Below are 27,722 nucleotides of genomic sequence, written 5' to 3'. Positions count from 1 at the left end.
ACAGGGCTGTTCACAACCAACAGGTATATGATTCAGGCTATGCAAGGAGAGCTGTTGGTGTGGCCAAGGTGTCTCTGAGGAGAAGCCCTGCAGTTAGTTCACTGATGCACAGAGTGCATTGAGGGTGGTGAAGCCTCCTTGTCCATTCTTCCAAGTCTCATGTAAGCCATGTTCCTCCTTTCTTCCTCAGAGTGTAGATGAAGTAAGATGACCGTACGAGCTAGAACTGGGACAAATCCTTCCCGAGTTGAACATTTAAGAAAGGACAGTTCTAAAACTTAGGTGTTGCGAAGACCTGGGCTCGGCTGGTTGGGGTCATAAATCTGTCTGGTAAGATGGTGTCTTGCTTTATAAAGTTCTTATTTGATAAAGTGGAGCTTCTTTTGACCTGAGACAGTTTGAGCTGCAAAAACAGGACTCAGGAGACATGAGATTTCTGTTTCTTGCTTTGACTGAGCCTGTGTGCTTGCTCCGCTAAAGTAGAGATGACCGTGTCGCACAGGACTGTCCTAAAAATTAAACAGATCAGAGAAGTTTTCATCCCAAAAGGCACATAAGGGTGAATCAGTACCTGGGGTAGAGGCAGACATAGTACCATTTGGGGCTTTCTAGGTGGCAGGAGCTGCCTCCTGCTAACCTCCCCAGTAATGTTGGAGACCCTCAGTATTGTTGCCCAAGTCTCCTACAGAAGTGTCCTGAAAGCCACACCTCTCTTCATTCTCCTTCTCGATGTCTGTGAAAAATAGCTAAGGGTAGGGTGTGACACCAGTCCCACATGCTGGGAGATCTGATGTTCACACCAGGTGGACAGTGGTCACTGACCCAGCAGTCAGGGTGTGAGGAATTTTGACTAGAGCAGCCCCCAGAGGCTGAGAGAGGCTTGTGCCCTGGAAGTATGGGGGCCTGGAAGCCAAGGGCCTCTGGCCTACGACTACCGCTTCGTGAGCACCCCGGTGGGCGCCGATGGGTCCTCTACCGAGCCCCGGGGACGCGCCAGCTCCCTGTGTGGTCCTGCACGACAGCGTACCGGTGGCCAGCGCAACAGCCTGGCTCCGGGAGGGCCCGCCTGCCTGTACGTGCGGCCGGCGCAGTCCCTGGATGACTTGGCGCGCGGCGGCACCGCGCCCCCTGCCGGCCTCCTCGGCAGCGCGGGCCACTTCAAGGCCTCCAGAGTGGCGGGCCCCTAGCTCGTAGCGACTCGGAGAATGTCTACGAGGCCATCCCCGACTTGCGATGCCCTTTGCAGGCGGAGAGCCCAAAGCAGGTAGGTCGCCGCGAGCGAGGGGGTGGGAGGGAGGTCACAATACAGAAGAGCCTAGACGATTAAAAAAAAAAAAAAAAAAAAAAACCTGAGGTCATTGGTTGTCCCTCCACCTTATTTCGCGTTTTCATGCACAATGCAAATGAGCTTCATTACAGGGTGCCGCCCCAAAGCCTGCTGGGAGGTTAACTAACCAGTGACAGGTGCGTGCGCCGAATAACATTCCTAAAATGCCACCTGCTCTATAAAGAACCTCTTGGAGAGGTGGATTCTCTTCTTCCCTAAAAACTGAGGGTAGAGGTCGGATCAGATGAGATGGTGGATGTGAAAGTCAAGCATCTGCTTCTCTTTGGCGCAGCTTCCAATATTTCGGTTCCTTAAACAAAAACAAAAATTCTTAATGGGTTTGTTTCGAGTTTAGTTATGGTGAGGTCTTTTCTCTTTCAGAATCCGGTTGTGTTAATCTGAGACGCTGGAAACAGAGTTCTTGATAGCCTTGGAATCCTCTTGCTCTGCCCGGTCTTCTTGAACTTTAGAGCCTTTTAGGGAGAGACAGCCTGCGCGAGAAGGGATGCCTCCAAATGGTTGACATTGGCCACCCGCTGTGGCATTATCCACAACTCACTTCCTCTCTCGGGCACTGAGTCCCGAGCGCCCTCACCCAGAAGGTGCGACCCCATAGGCTCGCTACTTGGCCTTGCCTCTGCTAGGGCTCCTCCTAGCAGAGCTCAGGTTTTGAGGCTACTGAAACCCGAATTTGACTCTGCTGGGTCATCTGCCAGCTGCTGGAGGGTTCGGTGTCCTCGTTGGTAAACAATACCCAAGGAATAAAGTTGTTGTGAACCCTAAACGCAGTGGGGCGTGGAAGCATTTGGCACCAGTGGGTGCACGAAGAGTAACTAGGGTTCCATTCGCTGTTCGCAGAGCCCTGAGCCTCTGCGCTCAGATTTCCGCGCATCATCCCCCACCCCCTTTGTGGGCACCACAGAGAACGACACTCGGCGGGCTTAAGTGTCTGCGCGGCAAATCAATGGTCGTCCTGATTATCCGCCAGCTAAGCTGGGTCAGGAGCCTGTGGTATAGATGGCTCAACATCCGCGCTCGGTTCCCTGGTGCCCTTGAGCAGGCTCTCTTCCTCTAGAGAACTTCCGGGCCTTTCCAGATTGTGGGTCCTAGTAATGTTGGGAATGTGTCCTGTGCCCCCACGAGCTCTTAGCTGTGGGAATGGCACCCGAGTGCTTGAATTCCCCAGCGTCTGGCCAGGGGCTTTCTCACACTGTCTTAAGAAGCGAGGAACTGAAAGAGTTAAAAATTTTTAAGCCTTCCACAGATGGAGTCAAGAGTGCAGATCAGCTTGTTCGGCGCTCTGGGTCCTAGGAAACTAGCTATCCACAAGACAAGATAGATTAAATAGAGTTTGAGCTGGGAGTTCAGGTCAGTGTGCCTGTACACCCTGGATACCAGGAACAGATCTGACCACAAGATAAATTAGATAGGATTTGATTCTTTAGAGAAGAAAGGCTTGTATGAGATTATTCCCCCCCCCCCCCAAGACCGTTCCTTGAACCTGTCACGGAAGCTGAACACGGGACAGGTGCTTTCTATAGATACTTAATCATGATTTCCCCCCTCGTCTCCCTGGGTTTCGTTTTTTCTTTTTAAAAAGCTCTTCGTCTTCTCTAAGGGGGTCGTACTTCATTGCTTGCCTCTGCATAGAACAGGCTAGAAGTGCGACCTCAATGCGTTGAAATCAAATATACCTCTTGTTAATTACATCAAGTTCGGTGTCTTGCAGTTATTGGGGTGGCTGTGAATTCTCGAGGTTTGAGAGGGAGTTTCTTCCTTTCTGGCGGGCCTTACAGAGCTGCAACCCCATCACCCATGAACCAGGACTATGTAAGTCTGTCCAAGGGCAGCTATCTAAGCTCTGGGACCAAAGAGAAAGAGACCCCGGTCCCCACCCCAGCTGCCAGAATCTCCTGAGAAATTTTCCCGGTCCAGAAATCTGCCAGGGTTCCTGACCAGTGTCACCTCCCCATCCCTCCTCCTGCTCCCAGCAGGCTCCCTGTTGCCAGTAGTTTGGAGACACCTTTGAAGGTGGACTGTTAACAGACACAAAAGGGAACCAGGAAGTCTGCCAGAGATCTGGATGCTGGACAAAAAGGCTGCTGCCTGTCTCTAATTAACTCGTTGGCTTCCACGAAGTGCTCAGCGTCTCTGGTCCTGTTTGCTCCGAGGTATAACAATAGCACATTCTCTGTTGTGGCTCTCCCAGACATTCTGTCCCTAGCAAACTGCAAGGATGGTGTGTTTGTTATCCCTTGGGAAGGAAATCTCACCCTTGACCTTCCTTGTCCCAGGCAACATGGGAAGGAATTTCCTGAAAGGTGACCCTGGCCGTTTTCCAAAGAGTATAGACACATAGGCACCGGTGCGCGCGCGCACGCACACACACACACACACACACACACACACACACACGACCCTGCTCATACTCCCACTCCCCACCCTCATAGCTCCTCACAGCCTCCAGCCATGATCCCCCAATTGTTTTGCTTCAACACCCCCTCCACTGTCCACCCAACCCCACTACCCCAGCCATCAGAACTAGGGATAATGGTAGCGCAGCGGCCTGGGAGGTATAGATGCCCCTGCCACACATTGTTCAGGGTGTGTGGAGCTATGGTGAGGATACCATAGAGCAAGGACAGAGGACAGACGTGCACAGGCCCTTATGGGAGTCTTGTTTGCCCATGTTTGCACTAGCTGTGGTATCTACCCTCAGGCAGGGCATTGTGGGAATTTGGACGTTATCCTGAAGCTTCTGGAAGGCTCTTGGTAGGGAATGGGACGGATTTGAGAAGGACCCTGGGCCAGGGAAGAACAGTTGGGCCGAGTCCTAGCTTCCCACTCACACTGGTGGGTGTCCAGTGGTGCTGCTTCCAGGGATCTTGGAGGGAGCATGAGGTGGGAACAGATGGGGTGCACCTGGATAGAGCTATCAAAAGGAGGAAAAGAGGAATTCAAGAGGAAACAAAGGGACCACAGAGGACAGGCAGGGACCTGAAAGCCAAGGTGACCGCACAGGCTCAAGTCAGACAAAGGTCACAGGACTATCTGACATGGCCACCAGAGGCTGGCTTGTCAGAGGATTGCAGAAGACAGAAGGCTATGTATGGGTCAGGGGCTGAGGGTGTGGGTGGAAATGGCAGGCAGCCGGCAACAGTTTGGTAAAGAACGGAGAGATATGCTGTGGTCAGTTGGAAGGGTGAATTAATGACATCATCCCGGAGTCTATGTGAATGGATGAGGCCAGAGCGGGAAAGGCTGAAGCAGGAGGAGAGATGATCAGATAGGAGCCCCGGAAGAAGGGCGTGGCTGGAAACAGGAGCAAAGGTGTGGACCACGAGGTGTCACGGGGTGAAAGGGCATCTGCCTGTCACGTACCCATTCAGGCCTTAGGGCAGGCCCATCAGCAGACACCCAGAGAAGACGGAGCTTGGACCATATTTGGCATTCTATGTTCATGGCTCCTGCAAGTACCACACGTGCGCGGCACCTGGTGTGCCTTGGTCATCCAGCTGAACACCGTGGGCTGAGGTGGAGTAAGACAGTCCCCAGGGGCCAGCAGTCCTCCGTCCTCTCACACAGAGGCCTGCGCACACATCTCAGGCTGGTGGCTACAGCTCAGAAGGCAGCAGCACAGGATGCCCTTCTGCCCTCAAAGCAAACAGGACCATAGGAAGAAGTGAGTTCCGATCAGACCGGGAATTCAGACTCCAAACCCCACCCTTGCCGCCAAGTTTAGTCTCCTCGAGGTGGCCTTCAGTGGTGGCCAGCCCTGTTCCTCTGGGCCTAAACAGTGGGAGCAGAAGACAAGCAAAACACTCTCTTCTGAGCACACTGCCCAGCCTGGGACCCTCCAGCACTCACCACCTTCATCCAGGGCACGGGGTGGGGGTGCGGATTAGCTAGCCTGTGCTCCTGACAGCGTTAGGGCCACACAGGAGGCCAAGCAACAAAGTGGTCTCTGAGGCCCTGTCTGTAATCCCAGCTACTCAGGAGGCTGAGGCAGGAGGACCCCATTTTCAAGGGCATCTTGAGTTACATAGAGCTAGTTAAAGGCCAGCCTGGTCCACACAGTCTCTTGAAATAATGGGTAAAAGGTGAGGTGGACAGTTCCCGCCTAAAATGTTTCAGACACTGGGCTCAGTATTGCCCTTCCCCTGTGGCCTCTGGCCTCTCTAGCTAGTAGATTTCGGGGTGTGGTCAAAAAATGCCTGCCCTGACCTTGTAGGTAGGAAGGTCCAGGGAACAGATGGTCTAAAGCCCGCCCCTGCCGCCTGGGCATTGGCCACTGGCAGGACAGGTTACAGGCCTTGCTGGAACTTATGCAAACAGCCCCAGAGGCATTGCTTCTGAGCTCAGACACAACCTGGACGGGAAGGAGCCCCCCTGAGCCCTCGTTTCTCCCACTTCAGCTGTTGGGGGACCGTGAGTGATACCTCCCGGGTATTGAGAGCCCTGGGGGTTGGGGGTGGGGGAGAAAGAACTTGCCTCCCTCCCAAATTCCCTACCTGATCCCTCCCTGTTCCTGGCTTAAGAGAGAGTGGGTAGGAAGAGCAGGTCCTCCCATCTCCCCCTCCCCCAACCTTCTTCACCTCACCTACCTGGGCTCCCACTCACTGCCCTCACCCCTGCAAGCTGGGTAGCCACCCTGTGATCTTCAGATCCTAGGGGGCTGAAATCTTGTTCACTCTTGATCTCTGTTTCCCTTCATCCAGCCTTAAAGCTGTGTCTTCCATCTATCTGAACCCTGGTCTCTCTCTCTCTCTCTCTCTCTCTCTCTCTCTCTCTCTCTCTCTCTCTTTCTGCCCTCTGCTCAGGAGTGGGAGGGGACAGTCTTCAATACTGTCTGGCTGGGTGGTCAGTGCTAAGTCTTGAAGCACAAGAAGGCCTTAGTCTTCTTGTAGGTCTTAGTAACTGGGGTCCAGAATGTGCTCCAGGCTCCATGCCAGAGAAGCATCTGGGGTGGTGAGCAAGGGCACACTGGTTGGCTGATGTCTCCAGGGGCAGGGACAGCTAGGCCTGTGGCTCTGGGGCATAAGAGCGCTTGGTTAAATCAGGGAAGCTCCAGTTTCTAAATTGAGGAAGACTGTGGTGCTGAGGGGATTTGCAGATCTCCCTCACTGCCTTCCTACCCAGCTCATCCGAAGGCTCCTGAGGGTCCCTGTCCTGCATCCTTCCTGACTGGAGACTGGAGGTCCTCTGTCTAAACCTGGGACACAGAGGAGCAGGGGCTGCCTTGAGGGCAGCCTCTCTCTTCCTTGTCCCCAGGCGGGAACATTCCCCAGGCTGTTTGACTGTGCGAATTTTCCCTGTAAAATGGTTTGACTTCTTTTTAAATGTTGGGGGGGGGGGGGGATTGCAGTCTATTCCTGCCCGCTTTGGGCTCCTCTCCGTGCATCTGGTCCCCAGGCTTCCTTGTGGGAGTTTGCCACAGGCCAGTTCAGTTGGCTGATATGGAAAGCAGTCGCTGGGGCTCTCTCCCATTCAGTCAGAGATGGTGGGTGCTGTACTGGGCACCATGAAGTCAAAGAAAGCAAAGCAGGTAGCTCATTGTCCAGGAGGCCAGACAGACCAACAAATGCACCCTTAGGAGATGTGTACCAAACATGTCCCCAAGGTGCCACAGAAGACACTTTGAAAGCTTCTCTCTCCAGGGATGAGATTGGATTGGCAGGAAATATTTCTGAAGGAAGTGATGTCCTAAAGGATTCTGTAATTTCTTCCCATGGAAACTTCCAGACCAGGGCGCTTTCCTGTGGCAGCTTTTCCCATCACTATTAGTGAGTAATCTGTCTGTTTCAGTATTTTTCCTCGTTCCCTAGTTCATTTTGGCTATTTGACATTTCATTAGGAAAGTATTCATTTTCCCTAGATTCTTAAAATTTCCTCTTTAGAAATTTAGTATGAGCTGGGGGTGACGGCACACACCTGTCTTGCCAGCATTTGGGGACCAGAAGCAGGAGAATCATGAGTTCAAAGCCACCTGGGACAACTTACCAAGAACTCACCTCAAAAACAAAAATAAACCGGAGCCAATTGCTTGTCTTTAGCAGGAACATCTACTCAGCTCGCGTTTCATTTAAGAGCTGACTGACTCCCTCTGCTGGAGTTACTGTGTCTGGAGTTTATTGCCAAGTTTTGCATTTCTTGGTTGGCCTTGTGGTCTTCCCCTGATGATCCGGTAGTAACTGGCTTCCCTTTTCTTCTGTCATGTTTTCCATTTCATTACTGGCTTCTGCCTCTGTCCTTGCATGTGAATCAAATGAGAATCCTGTGTCCCGTCCAATGCTTATAGAACCTTCTAGATCCGGTCCCTGTATGATTTTTTCGTCTCCTTTGCTTTCTTTCACTGGAGAACTGGCTTTCCTGAGTCCACCCACCCTGTTATTCTTCCCCCTTTGTTCATGTCACTTTGTATTTGTGCATTGGGGGGAATTTTTTCTGCTTGAACTTCAGCCCACAAGTTTGAGCCTGATGAATAAGAGCTTTTCCTTCAGTGAGTCTGGTCTTACATGATTTGACTCTCCCTAAGAAGTCTTGCTTTTCAGTTCAAGTTGTAATTGTGTTGACTGCCCCTGCCTTCTGCTAACAGTCTTAAAACCTTTTTAATGGAAATATGTGTGCAGAGTTTTAAATAATATTTTTAATATTTATATATACAGTAAACCCTCACAGGCCCCTCCCTGCTTCCCTGCCTGGCCTCTGTTGGCCACAAACCACCACTTACAGTCTTTATTTTTCTCCTGGTTTCTTTACACAGACACAAATGAGTATAAAAAGAAATTGGGTAACTTCAACTTCTGTGTCTCCCACACAAAGGAAGCTAGAGCCCTGTGTACAGTGTCGAGTGTCGAGTTTTTCATCTTTAACAATGTATTATTTTATGTGTATCAGTGTTTTTTACCTGAGCGTTTGTCTGTGCACCACACATATGCAGTGGCCAGAAGGGGGCACTGGATTCCTTGGAACTGGAGTTTCAGGCAGTTGTGTGTCACCATGTGGGTGCTGGGAATTGAACCCAGGTCCTCTGGCAAAGTACCCAACGCTCTCAACTGCTACAGTCTGGATCATTTGAGCCCAGGGATTGGAGACCAGTCTGAACAACCTAATAAGACTTAGGCAGGTATGATGCACACCTTTAACACCAGCAGTCTGGAGGCAAAGGCAGGTGGATCTCTGAGTTTGAGACCACGTAATGAGACCCTGTCCCAAAACAAAGGACCCTGTCTTAATTTAAAAAGAAAAAAGTTTTCCTTAATCACGTTTATGTAAGCCCATTAGGTTTGTACCCATCTGAAGTCTCTGCACTTGACAGACTGAAGCAGGAGGATTGGAAATTGGAGGTAACTTTGGCCACTTATCAAGACCCTGTCTAAAAATAAAGAATAAAGAGAGTTAGGATGTAGCCAAGCAGCAGGGTCCTTGCTTGGCCTTCAAGAAGCCTTGGGCTCAAGATGCAAGTGCCACAAAAAATAAAATAAAATATTCAGTGTATTATTTATTTTGTGGCTTTTAGATTCTGGCCTTTTATTGCAGACTTGGTTAAACTGTTACAAATGTGCTAGGATTTTATGTGCATACACCCTGTCATGTGTCACTTAACATGGGAGCAGTTCGAGAGATGCAGTAGGTGATTTCATTGTCTTGTGGGTGTCATCGGGTGTGCTGGACAAACCTAAATGACAAACAGGTCAGTCACTCAGCAGGACTTTCTGATGTGATCAAGGGATGTGGTAAGCAGATTTTTTTTTTTTTGGAGACAGGGTTTCTCTATGTAGCCCTGGTTGTCCTGGAACTCTCTCTGTAGACCAGGCTGGCCTTGAACTCATGGAGATCCATGCAGAGATCCATGGGAGTACTGAGATTAAAGGTGTGGCCCACCACTCCTGGGGGTAAGCAGGTGTTTGAGGCTGCTGGCTATCTCTCAATAAAGCCTCTGTTCTCAGTAGAAAGGTGGGAACCACAGATATGATGGAGCTCAAATGTTTGCTTCAGGCACAGCGCTGTACAGTCTGCCCGGAGGCTGCGCTGTACAGTCTGCCCGGAGGCTGCGCTGTACAGTCTGCCCGGAGGCTGCGCTGTACAGTCTGCCCGGAGGCTGCGCTGTACAGTCTGCCCGGAGGCTGCGCTGCAGCTTTACACAGCTGCCAGTGCCAAATTAGTTTGCCACAGCATCAACAGGAGTGACTACTGCACGGCACTGCCACTTCCCAATGGTACCAGTGTTACTCGGGGATAAGAACTCAGGGATAAGAATGTTTCCACTTAAAGAAATGAAAGAAAAAGAAATCTATTTTAATGCCATAAAAATCTTACCAGATCATTATCATTGGTGGTTGTTAACCAAAACCTCCATTGTGTACAACTGTGTGTGTGTACACATGCACAAAAACTGCAAGATTAGATTTTCTTTTCTTCTTCTTCCTCTTCTTCTTCTTCTTCTTCCTTTTCTTCTTCTTCTTTTTCCAGTTTTCGGTTTTTCTGTGTGGCCCTGGCTGTCCTGGAACTCACTATGTAGACCAGGCTGGCCTCGAACTCGGAAATCCTCCTGCCTCTGCCTCCCAAGTGCTGGGATTAAAGGCGTGTGCCACCACTGCCTGGCTCTTCTCTCTTCTCTCTTCTCTTCTCTTCTCTCTCTCTCTCCCTTTCTTTTTTTCTTTTTCATCAAATTCTGCTTCAGTCTCTCCAGTGCCAAGATTAGAAGACACAGGATGTAAACCATCATGCCTTTTAAATTTGTTATTTTTATTTATCATTTAATTATTGTTATTCTTGAATCCCATCATGTAGCTCAGGCTAGCCTTAAACTTGTGGCAGTCCTCTGCCTCAGTCTCCTGAGTGCTATATGACAGGAATGAAGAACCAAGCCTGGTTACCATTCAGAATTTATTTTTATGGCAAAAAAAAAAAAACAAAAAACAAAAAAAAACAAAAATAACCCAAAAAAACCCAAACTTTTCTTTAAATCTTTAATCCCGAGGCTGGCAAGATGGCTCAGCAGTTGAGAGCACTAGCTGCTCTTGGAGGAAGGAAATCCAGGTTACTTCCCAGCATCCATATAGTTGAGAACAGCAGCCTGTAACTCTGGCTCCATGGAGAGCTGGCGCCCTCTTCTGGCCGTGGTGGGCACTGCATGTATGTGGTACACATAAACTCACTCGGGTACACAAACATACACATTAAAAAATTAAGTAAATATTAAAAAAAAAAACCCAACAACAACAACTTTAATCCTTTGAGGGTTTATCCCTGTGGGCAGAGTGTGTGAGAGGTAGATTTCCCACATGTCTCTATTTTATATCTACGTGGCAGCTCCTTGTTCCATGGCCTTTTACTGATCAGCTGGTCATCCTCGCGTGTGTCCCCTCACCTCCCCTACCCCATCCCCATCTCCCAGCGACATGGCCAGCTCCAACCATGCTGGCCTCTGATAGCAGCAATTGGCTTGATTGTTTCTCCTGTCTCTTCCTAGAGGCTGATCAGTCTGTGGAGCAGATTTTGTATGTGTCAACTCAGCAGGTTTTGGCTGAGCAGCAGGAGTCTCCTTGGCTGGGGTGAAGGGCATTCCAGAGTGTAGAAGAAATAATGGCCTCTGCCTTTAGGTGTCAGGCTGGGCAGACTTCTATGATCAAAACTAGAAGTCTCCCTGCTCCCTGCCTTACAGGCCTGAGAGTAGGTGGTACCCAGACTATGTATCTGGCTCCTAGGAACTAGAGGGATGCTAGAGGTCCTGGCTGCCCCAGGGTCCTGAGGTGCCAGCCTTGTACACAGGCTCAGCCTTTTATTGAGCCAGAATCTGCCAACCACCTGACCTTGTCCTGCTTGAATCAGACAGAAGAACAAGATCTGGGTGTGTGCCAGCTGCCTTGGTCCCAGGACCACCACCCCTGGACTGCATACTAAATTGTTCATAAGAGATTGGCGGTGGGAGGAGCTAGAAGAGTAAGATGCTTCCAGATGAAAAATAATGAACAAGTTGAATGGTGGGAACACTGAGGGTGAAAATAGTTTCTAAAAGCTTTGAAGGTGGCGAGGCACGGTATAATCCCAGTACTCACACGGTAGAGGCAAGAGGACCGGGGGTTGTCTTAGTCAGGGTTTCTATTGCTCTGATGAAACACCATGACCAAAATAAACGTGGAGAGGAAAGGGTTTATTTGGCTTACACTTCCATATCTCTGTTCATTTTTGAGGGAAGTCAGGACAGGAACTCACACAAGGCAGGGACCTGGAGTCAGGAGCTGATGCAGAAGCCATGGAGGGAGGCTGTTTACTGGCTTGCTTCCCCTGGCTTGCTCAGCTTGCTGTCTTATAGAACCCAGCATCATCAGCCCGGGGATGGCACCACCCACAGTGGGCCTTCCCACCCTTGATCACTAATTGAGAAAATGCCTTACAGCTGGATCTCGTGGAGGCATTTTCTCAAGGGAGGCTCCTTTCTCTGTGATAACTCCAGCTTGTGTCAAGTTGACACACACAACCAGCCAGTACAGATGCCCCACCCACAATAATCTGGGCCCTCCCCCATCAATCACCAATTAAGAAAATACCCTACAGGTTTGCCTACAGCCTAATTTTTTGGAGTCATTTTTCTAATTGAGGTTCCCTCTTCCCAGATGACTTCAGCATATGTCACGTCGACCTAAACTATCCAGCGCCAGGAGTTTGAGGCCAATCCGGGCTGTACAGTGAGTCTCAGGCCAGCCTGGTCTATATAGCTAGACACTGTCATTATATAAATAAATGCGAACAAATAAAAGGGTTGCAGCAATAGGACCAAGGGCTGAATGGTGAGTGACTGAAATCAGCATCTCACACGTGGAAAGGATCCCACCACCGAGCTACACCACAGCCTCGTTCCCTCGTATTTCCTGGTCTCCTTTTGCATGGGTGTGTGTAGTTGTTTTCTCATGTGTGGATGGCGTGTAGTTGTATTGTCATGTGTGGATGGCGTGTAGTTGTATTGTCATGTCTGGATGTCGTGTAGTTGTATTGTCATGTCTGGATGGCGTGTAGTTGTATTGTCATGTCTGGATGGTGTGTAGTTGTATTCTCATGTCTGGATGGTGTGTAGTTGTATTGTCATGTCTGGATGGCGTGTAGTTGTATTGTCATGTCTGGATGGTGTGTAGTTGTATTCTCATGTCTGGATGGCGTGTAGTTGTATTCTCATGTCTGGATGGCGTGTAGTTGTATTCTCATGTGTGTGGATGCACAGGTGTGTGCATGCAAGTGGAGGCCCTAGGCTGATGCCGGGCACCTTCAAGTGGGCCTCAGCTCATTGTTTCTTTGTCAGATCTGAGAAAGACCTGTCCTCATCTCCCTTGCTGTGATTACAGGTGGGCCACCAAACCCACCCAGCTTTTCCCTGGGGTCTGGAGATGTGAACTCCAGTCCTCACGTGTGCATGGCAGATGCTTGTTTTCCCTGCTGAGCCATTTCCCTAGTCCTCCACTTTCTGCTTTGTTTTAAGAGGGACTTGGTTAGGAGTTTAGCTCAGCAGCAGAGCACTTGCCCAGCTTTAGAAACACTCCAGTTCAATCCCAGAGCTTCAAAAACGGCACTGAAAACTGGGGGTGTGACTCAGTTGGCAAAATGCTTGCCAAGAGTGCATGAGGCCTTGGGTTTGATCTTCAGAACCCCATAAGCTAAGTGTTTAAAAGGAAGGGAAGTGCATGAGTCTCTCTCTCTCTCTCTCTCTCTCTCTCTCTCTCTCTCTCTCTCTCCTGTCTCTGTGTGTCTGTCTGTCTGTCTCTGTGTGTGTGTCTGTTTCTGTGTGTCTGTTTGTCTCTCTGTGTGTGTGAGTATGTGTGTCTGTCTCTCTGTGTGTGTGTCTGTCTTTCTATCTGTCTGTCTCTATGTATGCGCCCACCCATGTGTGTGTCTGTCTGTCCATCTGTCTCTCTGTCTCTGTCTTTCTCTGTCTTTGTCTCTGTCTCTCTGTTTCTCCCTCTGTTTCTCTCTGTGTGTCACACACACATACACACACACACACACACACACACACACACACACACACACACACGATAGAGAAACCAAGTTTATAAAGCACCATCAGGACCAGGGTGATTAAAAAAGAGTAGTGGACAGAGGTTGGAGGTGAGGCCTCCATAGCCAGTGGAGACTCTACAGGCCCAGGTTAGGGAAGCTGGCATGAACAGGAGGCCCCTGTGTTCTGCATCAAAATGAGAGAAAAGTCTGAGGGGCGTGTGGGTAAAAGGCAGCCTCTGGTCACACTTTCTTACTCTGCAGCTTGGCTCAAGACCGCAGCCTCCACTGGGCATCCCAGAATTTCCTTGATGGGCTCTGCGGGCCTTCTGCCAGTACCACTTCTAGTATGTGCCAGGAAGGAGCCACGCCCAGATCTTGCCCACCCAGGAGGAGCAGGCCCATGAGGTCATCCAGAGGCCAGGGCAGAGGCCGGTGTTTAGGGTGCCCAATGTGTAACCTAGAATCAGAAAAGCAGAAGCACACCCAGCCTTCTCCCCAGGGCCCTGTGGGTGTGGGAACCCAGTGGCCAGCTGTGCTTTCACAGAAACCAGCCCTGGGGGTGGAGAAGAGGGCAGCCTCATGCTAAAGAAACTAGGGCTGAAGCAGAGCCTACCCAGCCCCCCACACCTCTGGATATATTCATTCTGTATTTATCAAGATAATTCAGCCCCAAGCCCATTATGTTCAGGATTCTGTTGAGGTGGGCACCTGCCTGGGGCTGCAGTCACCACAGATAGCGGTGAAGTGCTCTGTCTAGGGCTCTGCTCCTGGCTGGCCCCTGAATAGTACCGAGCATGTAGCTCTCAGCTGGCCTGGGTGGATACACAGGGATACTCAGTCACTGGCCTACAGAAGGTGTAGTAGGGAAGGGACCCACTGTATGACAACATTGAGATAAAAAGCGCATTTCTTCCTGCTGTCTCTCCACCCAGTCTTGGTGGCCAAGAGCAGGCAGGCTCAGAGAGTGGATGGAGGACAGTTCCTGGCCCAGGATTTGATTTGTGCATTCCCTCCCCACTCCTCTGTTGTGGCCCGAGCTGCCCCACGCTTGGGGGCCAGAAATGTTGAGAACTGTACTACCCCACATTTGGGGGCCAAAATGTCTCGGACCGTTCTGTCAATGTTGGAACCCGTACAGCCAAAAGCTTTGGGGGCTGAATTGTTAGAGCCGGCATTGCCCCAAGCTGCTCTGGTCCACGGGTCGGGGTTCAGCAAGAGAGTGAGTGAGGACAGACTCGAAGAACGGAGACCAGACAGAGTGTGATTCAATCCCATTTATTCTGAAGTCTCTCTTCTTCTCTCCAAGTCCCTAGTCTTGAGTTCCTAGTCCCTAGTGCCTCCAAGTTCCAAGTGCCTAATACCTAATAATAATAACTGACTCCAAGTTGTACTGAACTCTTCTGTCTGCCTCTCACCTTTTATATGTCTCACTTCTAAGCCACACCCTTAAGTCACGCCCTTAAGTCACACCCTTAGGTCTTGTCTCTAAATCACAGCTTTAAGTCTCACACACCCAAGGGAAGATCCTGGGTATCTAAAGCAAGATGTTATCAGAGTGTGCTCAGCTGTTGTAGGCTGATGTAATCAAATCTCTTGTCAGGGTATATGGCTCAAGATGGCTGCAAGGATGATAGCCGCCTTCTGTCAGCTTCCCACACCCCTCTCTCTATCTGTGTATTTTTCCCCTCCCTCCCACGTCTCTTTATCTTTTGTTTTCTTTAGAGATAAATTCCCACTAAATGACCAAGAAGCTACTATGAACAAATTCTAGGCTACCTTCCAATTTACAGTCCTGCCTCAGTCCCCTGAGTGCTGGAATTACAGGCACATGCCACTGCATGCAGTATGTTTTGGGGGCATTTATTTTGCCTCTCAACCAGGGGGCAGGATTTTCCCCTTGTCCTGTCCCTTCCTCCTCCCCTTCCTAGGAAGGTTTTGAAGGTGAGCCTGGAAAGGGAGACAGGGTGATTGGCAGCTGGTCTGTGCAGGTGGCTCTGCCCCCTCCTGCTGTGTAACTCTCAGCATGGTGTGCTTGTGGGCACCAGCTGTGGTCATCACCTCAGCTTGCTGGGAGAAGGAAAGTCACTATTTAGCCTGAGAGCTAGCCTGCGCACTCAGAGTAGTACTGGCTTCCTGGGAGCCGACTGTGGACCATGTACCTTGGGGATTGGGTTGCTGGTGGAGCTCAGACGTGGGTGCTGACAGGGCAGAGGACCACAGAGTCTCGGCCTCCTGCATTCTCACCTATGTTCTGTTTCTCCGGGGTTTCTGAAATGGGAGAGCAGGCAGGGGTCAGAGTCTAAACTGGGAAAAGCTCAGGAGGAAGCACCTTGGGGAGGGGCAGGACAGACAAGATGGGCCCCAGGGACTTGGAGAAGCAGCCATAGCTGCTCACCCAGGGCATGCTGGGTCTTCTATGTGTGGCTGAGATTGGAGTGTGCACCTGTACGAGGGGACAGAGGGAGGAGAAGTCAGAAGAAAGGAGCTGGTTGCTGCCCTCCCTTCTTTCCCTCAGTTCTCGGTGGAGATGAGCGGACTCGCAGATGGATGTAGAGACATCTATGGGGATGGGTGCGTGCCTGTGGCCACCCAAGAGGAAGAGGGCAGTGTACCTTGGTAACCAAGTCTGGAGGAGACAGAGCCAGGTGGTCGAGTGGGTCACTGCCCCTTCTGTTCTCTTGGCTCTCAGAGTCTAGATACCAACTTCCCCACACCACATGTGTCCAAACCCCTTCCTCATCTGAAACGTCTCTTTCCACAGCCTTCCTCTTTCCCTTCACATCCTCCTGGGCCTTCGGGGAGTCCACAGCCACTTACTGTCTTGTGTCTGCTGCAGGAGCCTCAGTAGCTCAGGAGCCCGGGTTGAAGCCCTCTCCTCAGGGTTTTCTTCCACCTGTCCCCATCTTCCATGCCTCCAATGACTTACACATGAGCGGTTTGGTACAGGCTGTTCTGAGCTGCATCTGGGGCTGGGATGTAGATCCCCCATGTCACAAGAGCACTGAGCACAGGGGTGTTGCGGCCCGTGCTGCCCCACGTTTGGGGGCCAAAATGTCTCGGACCGCTCTATCAATGTTGGAACCCGCACTGCCAAAAGACTTGGGGGCTAAATTGTTAGAGCCCGCACTGCCCCAAGCTGCTCCAGTCTGCGGGTCGGGGTTCAGCAAGAGAGAGAGAGTGAGGTCGGACTTGAGGAATGGAGACTGTCTCAGTGCGATTCAATCCAGTTCATTCTTCAGTTTCTCTTCCTAGTCCAAGTCCCAAGTCTTGAGTTCCTAGTCCCTACTTCCTAGTCCCTAGTGCCTCCAAGTTCCAAGTTTCCAATTCCAAGTTCTAGTCTCGAGTCTCATCCGTCTAATAATAGTTGCCCGTCTCAGTCTCAAGTGCCTACTCCAAGTGCCTAATACTCAATAATAATCAACTCTTCTGTCTGCCTCTCACCTTTTATATGTCTCACTTCTAAGCCACGCCTTTAAGTCACGCCCTTAAGTCACGCCCTTAGGTCTTGTCTCTAAATCTGATCTCTAAGTCTTGCCCTTAAGCCTCAGCTCTAAATCACACCTTTAAGTCTCACACACCCAAGGGAAGATCCTGGGTATCTAAAACAAGATGTTATCAGAGTGTGCTCAGCTGTTGTAGGCTATTGTAATCAAATCTCTTATCAGGGTATATGGCTCAAGATGGCTGCAAGGATGATAGCCGCCTTCCGTCGGCTCCCCACAAGGAAGCATGAAAACACCCCAACCTGCGCCACCCCACACCCATCAGGCAACTTTGCCTCAGGCAAATGAGTGCTGAGGTTCAAACTGGCATCAAGTGTCTTTAACTACAGAGCCCTCTGGCTTTGCCATCTCTCTCAGCAGTGCCCGACAATGACACACTGTGCTTACCACGCCTGCGTGTGCACCCTGGAGGCCGATCTCACTAAGCAGGGACTTACACCCATTTGTTTCCTACTGCATTCCCAGTGCCTGCCTCAGTTCCTGCCACAGAACAAAGCAGAACAATTTTTGTAGGATGAATAACTGGGGTTGGGGGGTAAAGATTTATTTATTTGTATGTGTGTGAGTATAAACACTCATGTATGTACATGCATCACGTGTGTGCCTGGTGCCCAAGGAGGTCAGAAGAAGGAATGGGTTCTGCTTGAGCTGGAGTTAGAAGTTCAGGAGCCACCATATGGGTGCTGGGAACTGAACTCAGGACCTCTGCAAGAGCGGCAAATGTTCTTAACCACTGAGCCATCTCTCCAACCCCAAATGAGTGATTTTTTTTTTTTTTTTTATGTTTCTTCCTAAATCCTAGGGAGAATCCAGGTCGAATAGATCATGTTTCTCTTACATAGGTGTCTCAGCCAAGGAGGAACATTTGTGATGATTTTATTTTATTGCATATATAGAAAAAGAACTGGAGCTGGGGTTCAGTGGATGAGGACCCATTTGCCTTTTTTACTTGAGGCCTAGGATTCAATTACCCAACACCCTCCCTCCTCAAAGCATAGCCCCTGTAATCACAGTGTCCAGGTAGCTCCACTGTCTGCATTTTGTTTGGCTTTGGTCTTTTTGAGACAGGGTCTCGTGTACCCCACCCTGGCTTCGAACTCCACACATAGACAAGGATAACCTTGAACTCGTGAGGTTCTGCCTCTGTCTTCTGAGTGACAGGAGTGTACTGCCTGATGTACCTGGTGGTGTGCAGGGCTTAGAGTCAAACCCAGAGTTCCCTGCATGCTGCGTGAGTTCTCCACAGTCCACCCATATTGGCTTTTTGAGGTATACTGTTTGCTGGGAGCATCGAGTGTTCTTAGACAACTATCAGTCCCTGGTGCATTTCTGCTGGCTTGGTTTTGATAATGGTGTTGTCTGTCATTCCTGAGCTGTGGTGGGAACACTGGAGGGATCTAGGAAGAGGTCTGGGAGTCAGCTGGGTGAGCCGGGTGGAGGTGGACACAGACAGGCTGGCTGCAAGGGAGCTGAATGCACTGAACCTGCTGAGGTTCCTGCATGGACGTGGAAGGGGTCTGGACCGAGATTTCACTGCAACTAGAGCTTAAAGTTCAAAGCTAGGGGCAAGGAGTGGCCGGAAGTAGAGCCCAAGCCCAGGCAGGTGATGGATGGCCTCTCAGGGCTGAGACTTTGCCCCTCCACCATCAGGGAAGCAGAAAGTGTGAATCACACCGTGATCTCTCTTCTGTGACTAACCAGATGAAATCCTAACTGCCCCAGTCCTTTGTGGGGAAAGGGACCACTCTTGCTTTGAGCCTTAATTCTCCTGCCCAGCCCATCTGGCTGCTCTGCTCACCCGGTGTGCCTGCGCCTTCAGTGTGCCCATGGAATGCCGGGAGACCCCAAATGAGACCCACTAAAGAATTGATCCCAGGCCATTGGTCTGTCCCTGCTGATGTTTCGCCTTTCTCTAAGTGCAGATTCCTCTGTAAACGCAAAAACCTGAGTTCTTGTTATACAATAAACTAACACGCAGCACTTTCAAAAACATGATTTTTTTTTCTTTTTGCCATAATTTCTGGGATGGGCAAAGCACACATTTTCTACCCAGGGAAACGGATCCAGAGACGTACCGGGGCTCGCTGAGGTACCGGGGCTCGCTGAGGTACCGGGGCTCGCTGAAGGTTGCCCAGGTTGCAAATGTCCAGGGCCACACTATGTGACTCGCTGAAGGTTGCCCAGGTTGCAAATGTGCAGGGCCACACTATGTGACTCGCTGAAGGTTGCCCAGGTTGCAAATGTGCAGGGCCACACTATGTGGCTCGCTGAAGGTTGCCCAGGTTGCAAATGTCCAGGGCCACACTATGTGACTCGCTGAAGGTTGCCCAGGTTGCAAATGTGCAGGGCCACACTATGTGACTCGCTGAAGGTTGCCCAGGTTGCAAATGTGCAGGGCCACACTATGTGACTCGCTGAAGGTTGCCCAGGTTGCAAATGTGCAGGGCCACACTATGTGACTCTGGAGTTGCCCTAAAAGTCGTCTCCTTCGGCTCCTGCAGGTGGACGACACCCCGGAACCAGTGTATGCCAACGTAGAGAGGCAACCTTGGGCCACTTCGCCGCCGCGCTCTGCATCAGCTCCTTCTCGGCTCAGCCCGGTGTGGGAGACGCACACGGACGCGGGCACTGGGCGCTCCTACTACTACAACCCTGACACGGGCGTGACCACCTGGGAGTCACCCTTTGAAACACCTGAAGGCGCCACCAGCCCGGCCACCTCCCGGGCCTCTGTGGGCAGCGGGGAAAGCCTGGAGACAGAGTGGGGCCAGTACTAGGATGAAGAGAGGCGCAGGGTGTTCTTCTACAACCCCTTGATCGGTGAGACAAGGCCTGGGAGGACGAAACCGAGGAGCTGCAGGAAGATCCCCAGGAACAACTGGAGATGCAACCCAGTCTGAGCCCGAGAAGCCCCGGGCAGCAGAGGGTGAGGGGCGGGGCCACCCCAAGAGCCTCTGATCCCGCCTCCTGTTTCTCAGGGATCAGAAGATAGGGGTAGGACAATGTATGTGTGGGCACTTACGGGGGGGGTGTGTGTGTAGGGAATTGGGGGAGAGCATTACTGAACAAATTTGACCTCTTCTCATGCTGATCAGGAACCTAAGAATGGGGGTGGGGCCGCCTCTGAGCGTTGCTAACCCCACCTCTTGCTCCTGTCGACCAGAGAGTAGGGGCAGAGTCCTCTCTGAGGGCCCCTGACTTTTTCTTGCTTCTTGGCCCAAATGACTAGAGGGTAAAGGGGGGGGGGGTGGCGGCAGGAGACAGAGAACCTCTGACTCCATCTTTCGGTCCCTGTAGCCCCCGACTCCTGAAATAGACTACCCCGAATTACCGGACAGTTACCCGGAAGAGGACTATTCTCCTGTGGGCTCCTTCAGTGATCCCGGCCCCACGTCTCCTTTGGTTGCACCCCCTGGCTGGTCCTGTCAAATTACCCCGGACAAGAAGATGGTCTACACCAACCAGTTCACTCAAGAGCAGGTAGGACCTCACTAGTAAACAGACCTAGACTGCTTCGCTGTCACTCCCTCCCTGGACTTCCTCATTAGGGCCTCCCCTCGAGTCTAAAGTGAACACCTCATGCCATTCAACACTAAGTCTCGTGCTCCAGCCCTTAGTACCATCCTGGACTCTAGGCTGAGGGTTCTGACCATCCCTGTGTCCACAGTGGGTAAGGTTGGAGGACCAGACGGGGAAGCCATATTTCTACAACCCAGAGGACTCCTCTGCTCAGTGGGAGCTGCCCCAGGTAACCAGCTTGGGAAGGGAGATAGCTGAGGAGGTTGGGGGTGGGGGGTGGGGGTGGAAAGAATGGTAGGTGACTACGTATCTCTCTCCAGGTCCCGATCCCTGCTCCTCAAAGTGTCCAAAAATCCAGCCAGAATAGCGACACTCCAGCCCAGGCTAGCCCTCCAGAGGAGAAGGTGGGAAAGGGCCATGGAGTCTGGGTTCGGGGATAGGTCTAATATAGCCCTCCTTCTCTGTAAGCCCCAGAGTAGAGAGAGCAGGGAAGCCCTGGAGTAATCTTGTGCCTACTTCTGTGAGGACATCACCCTCCCTCCCAGCAGCTGGGCGGTTGACACGGTTCAGTGAGGTTCCGGCTTAGCCTATGGGGAACCTCCAACCAAGGAGATACTAGCTTCTGTCCCTTCCTGCTTGGCCCCCCTCATAACCATTCCCTTTCCCCTCCATTCTCTTAGATCAAGACCCTGGACGAGGCAGTAGTACTCCATTGGACCAAGACTGTAGACAAAGGGAAGAGACTTCGGTGAGGGCCTGTCCAGACCCAACCCTGGCAGGGTGGGCCTTGATGGTGAAGTTCCCCTGGCCAAGTACTAGGCTCCCATAGGGCCACACTGTTACTATTCATGGTAGCAGCTCCATACTAGGTCCTGTGAGGAAAAGGAACCTAAGTCTCCTTGGCTATCCCCTCTCTGAGGTGGGGATCCAGCCCTCTCAAGCCAGTACCCCAAGCTATGTTCCTAAAACTCTGTGTCCTACTGTGTGTTTGGGTTCAATGAGTCCTCCAGCCCAGGAGCAAATTTAAGCCCCACCCACTCCTACTTCCTCCTTACTCAGGAAGAAACACTGGAGCCCCTCCTGGACAGTGCTGGAGGGCGGGGTCCTGACCTTCAAGGATTCAAAGACCTCAGCTGCAGGCATCCTGGTGAGACCTGTCCCTGAGTAGAGGACACCTGCTCTTTTTCTGTTCTTAAAGATGGATACCTAAGTACAGAAGGACAATGGTGGCAAATTCACCCCTGTACAAGCAATTCCCACCACTTTAGGCCTGAAGAACTGTCCTTGGGGTTGCTCAGCTCCAGTCTGGAGAGCAGGGAGGCTAGGGCCTAGGATACCTGCTCACAGAACGGGGGTTGGGCTCCTTCCTTCTCTTCCCTCCTGCTTGCCAGCAGGTTCTAGGACAAAGATGCACCAGTGGTCTGGTGGGTCAGAACCAGGGGCTGTAGCAAGCCCTCCTGGGTGGATGCCCCATATAATTTTGCTTCCTTTCTTCCTTCCTTCCTTTCTTCCTACCTTCCTTCCTTCCTTCTACAGAGGCAGCCTTCCAAACTTTCCACCCCTGAATATACGGTCAAACTGAAGGGGGCCTCTCTCTTTTGGGCCCCCAAAGACAAATCCAGCATGAAGAATGTGCTAGAGGTGAGCTGTTGGTTAGGGGACGGGGCCCAGCAAGGGGGGACGGGGCCCAGCGGGGGGGTGGGGGGGAGACGGGGCCCAGCAGGGGGGGGACGGGGCCCAGCAGGGGGGGACGGGGCCCAGCAAGGGGGGACGGGGCCCAGCGGGGGGGGGGGGGCTGTGGAAAGGAAGGCTGGAGTTCCCAAGACTCAAAGACAGGGCTGCCTCGTCTTAGGACCAGTGCTTCTGGTGTGGTGCAGTCTGAAGTCCCCAACCTGGGAACAGAGTTAATAGCCCTCACCACTGAGGGTAAGAAGCAAGCCTCTGAGAGAGGAGGCCATCCTCAGAGCGGCTTTCTTCCTCTCAGCCTGAGACCAGGGACTCTGATTCTAGCTGCTCACTGTGATAGGCTGAACCAGGAACCTGCTTTCATGGGCCGGAGCCCAGATTCCGGTTTTTATTGGGTCCCCATCAAATAAAACAGTGACAAGCTGGTCTGGCTTCCCCAGCAGGTAGAGCAAGAAGACTCTAGCAAGGTCTCAGTACCACACCCTTCAGTGTTGGGGAGGGGGGTTGACAGTCCTTCAAAGCTGTGAGGCAGAACACAAGAAAGACACACAGGCAGTGAGGGACGGCGGAGGAGATGGCTTAGTCAGTGAAGTACTTATTGAACAAGCAGAGGATCTGATGATCCCAGAGCCCATGTAAAAGCATCGTGTGGTGGCACATGCTTGTAATCCCATGATAGGAAAGCAGAGACATGGATTCCCTGAACTCAGGATCTCTGGAAGAGCAGCTAGTGCTCTCAACCACTGAGCCATCTCTCCAGCCCCCTAATCATTGGTTCTCAAAGAGCTTTCTAATGTGTAGTTCTATGAACCTGGGGTCTAGAGGGATGAGTGCCCTTCTAAAGAGCTCCACAGAATCCGAGCTGGGACCTTAGGACTGCTTCAGGAAGCAAATTATGAAGAAGTTCAGAAGCATGGCCAGACATGCTACAGGGAGCCCGGATGTTTTGTTCTTATGATTCTCCCAGCTTTATTCGGTTCTAGATTTATTTAGTTTATATATGTGAATATTTTGCCTTTGTGTGTGCGTGTGTGTGTGTGTGTGCGCACGCGCGCGTGCGTGCGCGCGCGCGTGTCTGGTACCCCACAGAAGTCAGAAAGAGGTATGGGGTTCCCTGGAACTGAATGGTTGTGAGCCACCTTGTGGATGCTAGGAACCAAACCCAGGTCTTCTGCAAGAGCAATGAATGCTCACAACTGCCAGCTGAGCCATCTCTCCAGCCTCTTAGTTATAATTTTAAAGGGAGAACAACCAAAAGACAGTTTTCTCTCACTCTAGAAGTTGTCCCCTCACTGTGTGAGCCAGATTATGCTGTCTGCCTCTCTCTGGACCAAAGGGCAAGGCAGATGTATACTTCTAAAGCCAGGCATTGCAGTTGGTGAAACTCCAGGCCTCCGGGGGTCTGGGATCAGCCACAGGCCAGCCATGGTCTATTTCTGCTCTGCTCTACCCTGCATATTTTCCCCATTGCTGTTCCAGCAGCTAGGACCTTCCATAGGGATTTTCTATTGTTTGCCTGTGCCCTGGGGTGGGGGTGGGGGTGGGGGGAGGCCTGCTGTGTTCTGTGGCCACAGCAGTGAGCCCTGCAGCACTCTGCTCTGTAACTATGAGCTGTATGCCCATACAGTAATTCAAATGTACTGGACCTCACTTTAGTAAACACTGTTGCCCACAACATTAAACAAAGAGGAAGAGTTGGGCCTGGCTTGTGGCCTTTGCTCTATTAGGCTCTGAGTGGCTTAGGGCAAGGACAGGTCACCTCCCTCTCAGTACACACACACACACACACACACACACACACACACACACTAAGCCTACTCCCAAAGTAGATGAAGGAACAGGAAACTGAGTGACTTGTGTCCCTCCAGCTGGGAAGCCGAGATGGCTCAGAGTACCTGATCCAGCAGGACTCAGAAGCCATCATCAGCACCTGGGACAAAGCCATTGCCAAAGGCTGGTAGGAGGAGCTGGTAGGCAGAGCCTTGACCCTCAGGGCTGATGGTGAGGAGCTTGGGCTTTTTGTGCAGGACTTTCAGCTATGCACAGAGAACCCCAGGACACCAACTCTGGGGCTGGTTTTGCAGGACTCTACAGGAGGGGGCAGGCACAACCTGAAGAAACTTGCCATTTGGAGGAAGGGAGGGAGGGAGGGAACCAGACTCAGGAATTGGTTCTCAGAAACCAGACAGGAGTGACGGCTACAACTAGAAGATAAAGGCACTAACAGATTGAATTCAAGGGCCTTATGTCTTCTAGACAAGTGCTTTGCTCTTGAGTCACAGCCCCAGTAGTGCCAATTATGGGTTGAGCATATAGCTTAATGACAGAGGGGTTGCCTAGCACGCAAATGGTTCTGAGTTTGATTCCGGTCTCCGACAAAAAAATCAACAGCTATTTATATGGCAATGGCCTGATAATATTTGTCTCTTAATTTTATATGGTTAGCACTGGGTACAGATTTCGGTTGTAGGACTCCAGAAGCAGGAGGTTGGCGCGATCAACAGTCATCTGGCCTAAATGTGAATTGCAAGCTCATAGTGGGATGCAATCGTGGATGCTCGTGGAACTGCAGTCTAGTGGGATGGAGACAGTTGAGGAACTGGGAGGAGGCTGCAGGTGGCCAGGATAAGAAAGAAAGGGAGAGGAGAGAATAACCTTGCAGTTCCTGGAGGACTCTGCAGTCAGGGAAGGTGGAAGGTCTGATTCCCAGGACTGTAAACTGATAAGAGAAAACAGGCTCTTCCTGGGGGCGTCTCCAGGCCAGCGCTGCCCGGGAGAGGCCCCAATCTGCCCCAGGCTTTGCTTCTCTGAGGTTGTCTGATTTCCAGTCTGCAGACCTGCTCCAAGCTGAGGAAGGTGAGCCCAGCAGTGCTGACTTTGGGTCCAGTGAGCGCCTCGGAAGCTCCTCTCCCAGAGAGGAGGATGTGCGACCGAATGCAGGTAGGTGTGCGATGGGATCAGGTGGGAAGGCGACCAAAAGACTCCCCGCTGAGGGGCGGGAAGTGATGGCCTGGTTGGGGTCTAGGGCCAATACCATCACCGCCATCTGCTGACTGAGTTCGGTGTGTGGCAGTCTCACTCTCGCTCAGCCCCGGAGGCCTGGAAAGCGACTTAAACAGGGTCCGCAACAAGCTCCGTACATTCCTAAAGAGACGACCCACTCTGCAGTCTCTGCGGGACAAGGGCTACATCAAAGGTATCTGCAGTTCGCCGGGATCCGGGCTCAGGTGGCGCGGGGCTGGGCGGCGCTGACCAACCTCTCCACCAGACCAGGTGTTTGGATGCGCGCTGGCTCAACTGTGTGAGCGCGAGAGGAGCCCTGTGCCACGCTTCGTGCAGCAATGCATCCGCACCGTCGAGGCCCGGGATATGTACGCATGCGCAAACAAGGCAGCGCGCCAGCGACCAGCTTTTAGGGAGCCAAGGGTAGAGACCCCTGGGTGAGAATAGGATCAAGAAGAAGGAGCGGGAAGACTCTGAGTAGGAAAACCCTGAGTAGAAACCGTTAGGGACTCCAGTCCTTCCAGGGCCAGCCATTTCCTTTCCCGCAGGGCTGGACATTGACGGGCTGTACCGCATCAGTGGGAACCTGGCCACCATCCAGAAACTGCGCTATAAGGTGGATCACGGTGAGGCCCTTTCCCAGTCCCTGCCCTGGGGCCTGAAGGCACAAGGGCGTGCTGACTGCCTCTCAATCTCCCTTGCCTGCCGCAGATGAACGCTTGGACCTGGACGATGGGCGTTGGGAAGACGTCCACGTGATCACAGGTGCCCTGAAGCTCTTCTTCCGAGAGCTGCCGGAACCCCTCTTCCCCTTCTCGCACTTGCACCAGTTCATAGCAGCCATCAGTGAGTGGCTTGGGAAGAGAAGGGATGGGGAGGTTGGCCCACTTTTGTCACAGCCAGCAGACCATCTCTGATTCCTTCTCTCACTCAAGAGCTGCAGGACCCAGCCCAGCGCAGCCGCGGTGTGCGTGACCTGGTGCGCACGCTGCCAGCTCCCAACCACGACACGCTCCGACTGCTCATCCAGCATCTGTGCCGGTGAGCAAGCCATACTTCCTCGGGCAAAAGAAGAGGGGCTAGTCGTGGCTGGAGCCCGTGTTGAGAGACCCTCCAACCTTTAACCTCTTGATCTCACCAATCCCACATGCAGGGTGATCGAGCATGGCGAGCAGAACCGTATGTCTGTGCAGAATGTGGCCATAGTGTTCGGCCCCACGCTGCTGCGGCCTGAGACGCAGGAGGCCAGCATGCCCATGACCATAGTGTTCCAGAACCAAGTGGTGGAGCTCATCCTACATCAGTGCGCAGACATCTTCCCACCGCACTGACTGTGGACCCTGGTTTAGCTGGAGGCCGTGAGGCTGGACCTCCTCTGAGGCTCTCCGCTTCCCACCCCGCTGCACTGTGACTTCAACACCCCTCGATTCAGAGGGTATGGTGACCCCTGGTGGGCAGTTCGTGAAATGTGATATCTCCGTCTCGCGTCCTCTTTAGGGGTTCTTTAGGGCCCTGTCCTCGATTACAGTGCCACCTAGTGTGTGGATGTGAGAATAGGCCTGGGGGCGGGAGGTGTATGTTTTCTAGTCCCCCAACCTCACCCCGGCTGGGAAAGGGATTTGGTGAGGGCATTCTGGTTTCCTCAGGCCTGCACCTGGTCAGGCCTTGGTGGAGAGCCTGTAGGCCCTGTGCTATGCAGGAGGTCATGAAGCAGCTACTGACATTGTCTCTGCTGCCAGGGGAGGACTGACCCTGGCCGCCAGCCCTGGCTACTGACTGCTTTCCTCAGCTTCCGCTCCAGTACCACCCTGATACAGGCCACCTGAGACCTTTTCCTATGTTTCCCTCTCTCCCTGGGCCACACCCGTTCTCTACAGAAGTTCTTCATACTAACCACATGCCAACCCTGCACCTACTCCACGTGGTTCCAGGGATCTGGGGCTTGCAGAAGTCAAATTAGTTCTGGGATCCATAGGTGATCTGATTCCCTGCAAAGACTATCCCCACAGCAAGCCCAGCTTCTAGAGGAGGAAGCGATGCTCCAGCCCCACGGGGGCAGTACAGCCTGTAGGTAGACCAGAGTGATACACTGGAACACTTTGTGCAAGTTAGAGGTTGGGGCCCCTGAAGGCAGCAGGGAACCTACCACAGCTGTTTGGTGGGGACAGCATAAGTAGAAGCCCCCAGCTGCTGTCTGCACCCTGGCTGGATGCCTACCTGGTACCCACTTGCCAAGCAGAGCTAGGAGAGGCCTGTCTGGGAGATCACAGCCTTGGGCAAACAGTTGATCCTGTGTGTCAGCTGCCCGCTTCCTCCCTCATGCACACACCACCTCAGTTTATGGATCTGAGCCCCTAGCTCCACCCACCCCCACTGACTCAACAAACAATAATAGCTAATATTTATTGAGCATTCATACTATGGCAGCCTTTCCCACTGGTTTCTCCCTTGGTTTCATGCAGTCTGTATTTATTGTGGGTCCTCATGTGCCGGGCATTGTGCTCTGGGGCAGGGGTTCTACGCATGTGTTCTGGAGCTTGGGGCCCAGTAAGTATGGCTGATGCAAGCCCAGCCCTGATGGTAGCAGGGCACAGAAGAAAACAAATGGAGGCCTCTTGCTGTACACCTATATATTTACAGTCCCAAGGCGAGCTAATAACTAACTGTTAAATAAAATGTTTATTCTCCTA

At 52.0% G+C, this 27,722-nt stretch overlaps 1 protein-coding gene and 1 pseudogene across 1 annotated transcript; one reads left to right on the top strand and one right to left on the bottom strand.

The window, feature by feature from the left end:
• The window catches only part of LOC143435244 (H-2 class I histocompatibility antigen, Q10 alpha chain-like), a 105,303-nt pseudogene that overhangs the window by 60,030 nt on the left and 17,551 nt on the right, over positions 1 to 27,722 (bottom strand).
• LOC117724660 (rho GTPase-activating protein 27-like) lies at positions 208 to 27,722 on the top strand. Its single transcript, XM_076917196.1, is given in 19 exon segments — positions 208 to 213; positions 855 to 1,176; positions 1,179 to 1,264; positions 19,326 to 19,652; positions 19,655 to 19,750; positions 20,122 to 20,304; positions 20,492 to 20,572; positions 20,664 to 20,747; positions 21,024 to 21,091; positions 21,403 to 21,490; positions 21,880 to 21,984; positions 23,898 to 23,982; positions 24,826 to 24,969; positions 25,103 to 25,225; positions 25,298 to 25,394; positions 25,579 to 25,658; positions 25,744 to 25,878; positions 25,968 to 26,073; positions 26,186 to 27,722. Coding segments are annotated over 19 exon segments (2,394 nt in total). The 3' UTR covers positions 26,364 to 27,722.

The sequence above is a fragment of the Arvicanthis niloticus genome, chromosome 20 (genome assembly GCF_011762505.2).
Source record: "Arvicanthis niloticus isolate mArvNil1 chromosome 20, mArvNil1.pat.X, whole genome shotgun sequence".
In the NCBI taxonomy this organism is placed as follows: Eukaryota; Metazoa; Chordata; class Mammalia; order Rodentia; family Muridae; genus Arvicanthis; species Arvicanthis niloticus.
Note: the sequence above shows the minus strand (reverse complement) of the source record. Positions and strands in the feature narration are given on the sequence as shown.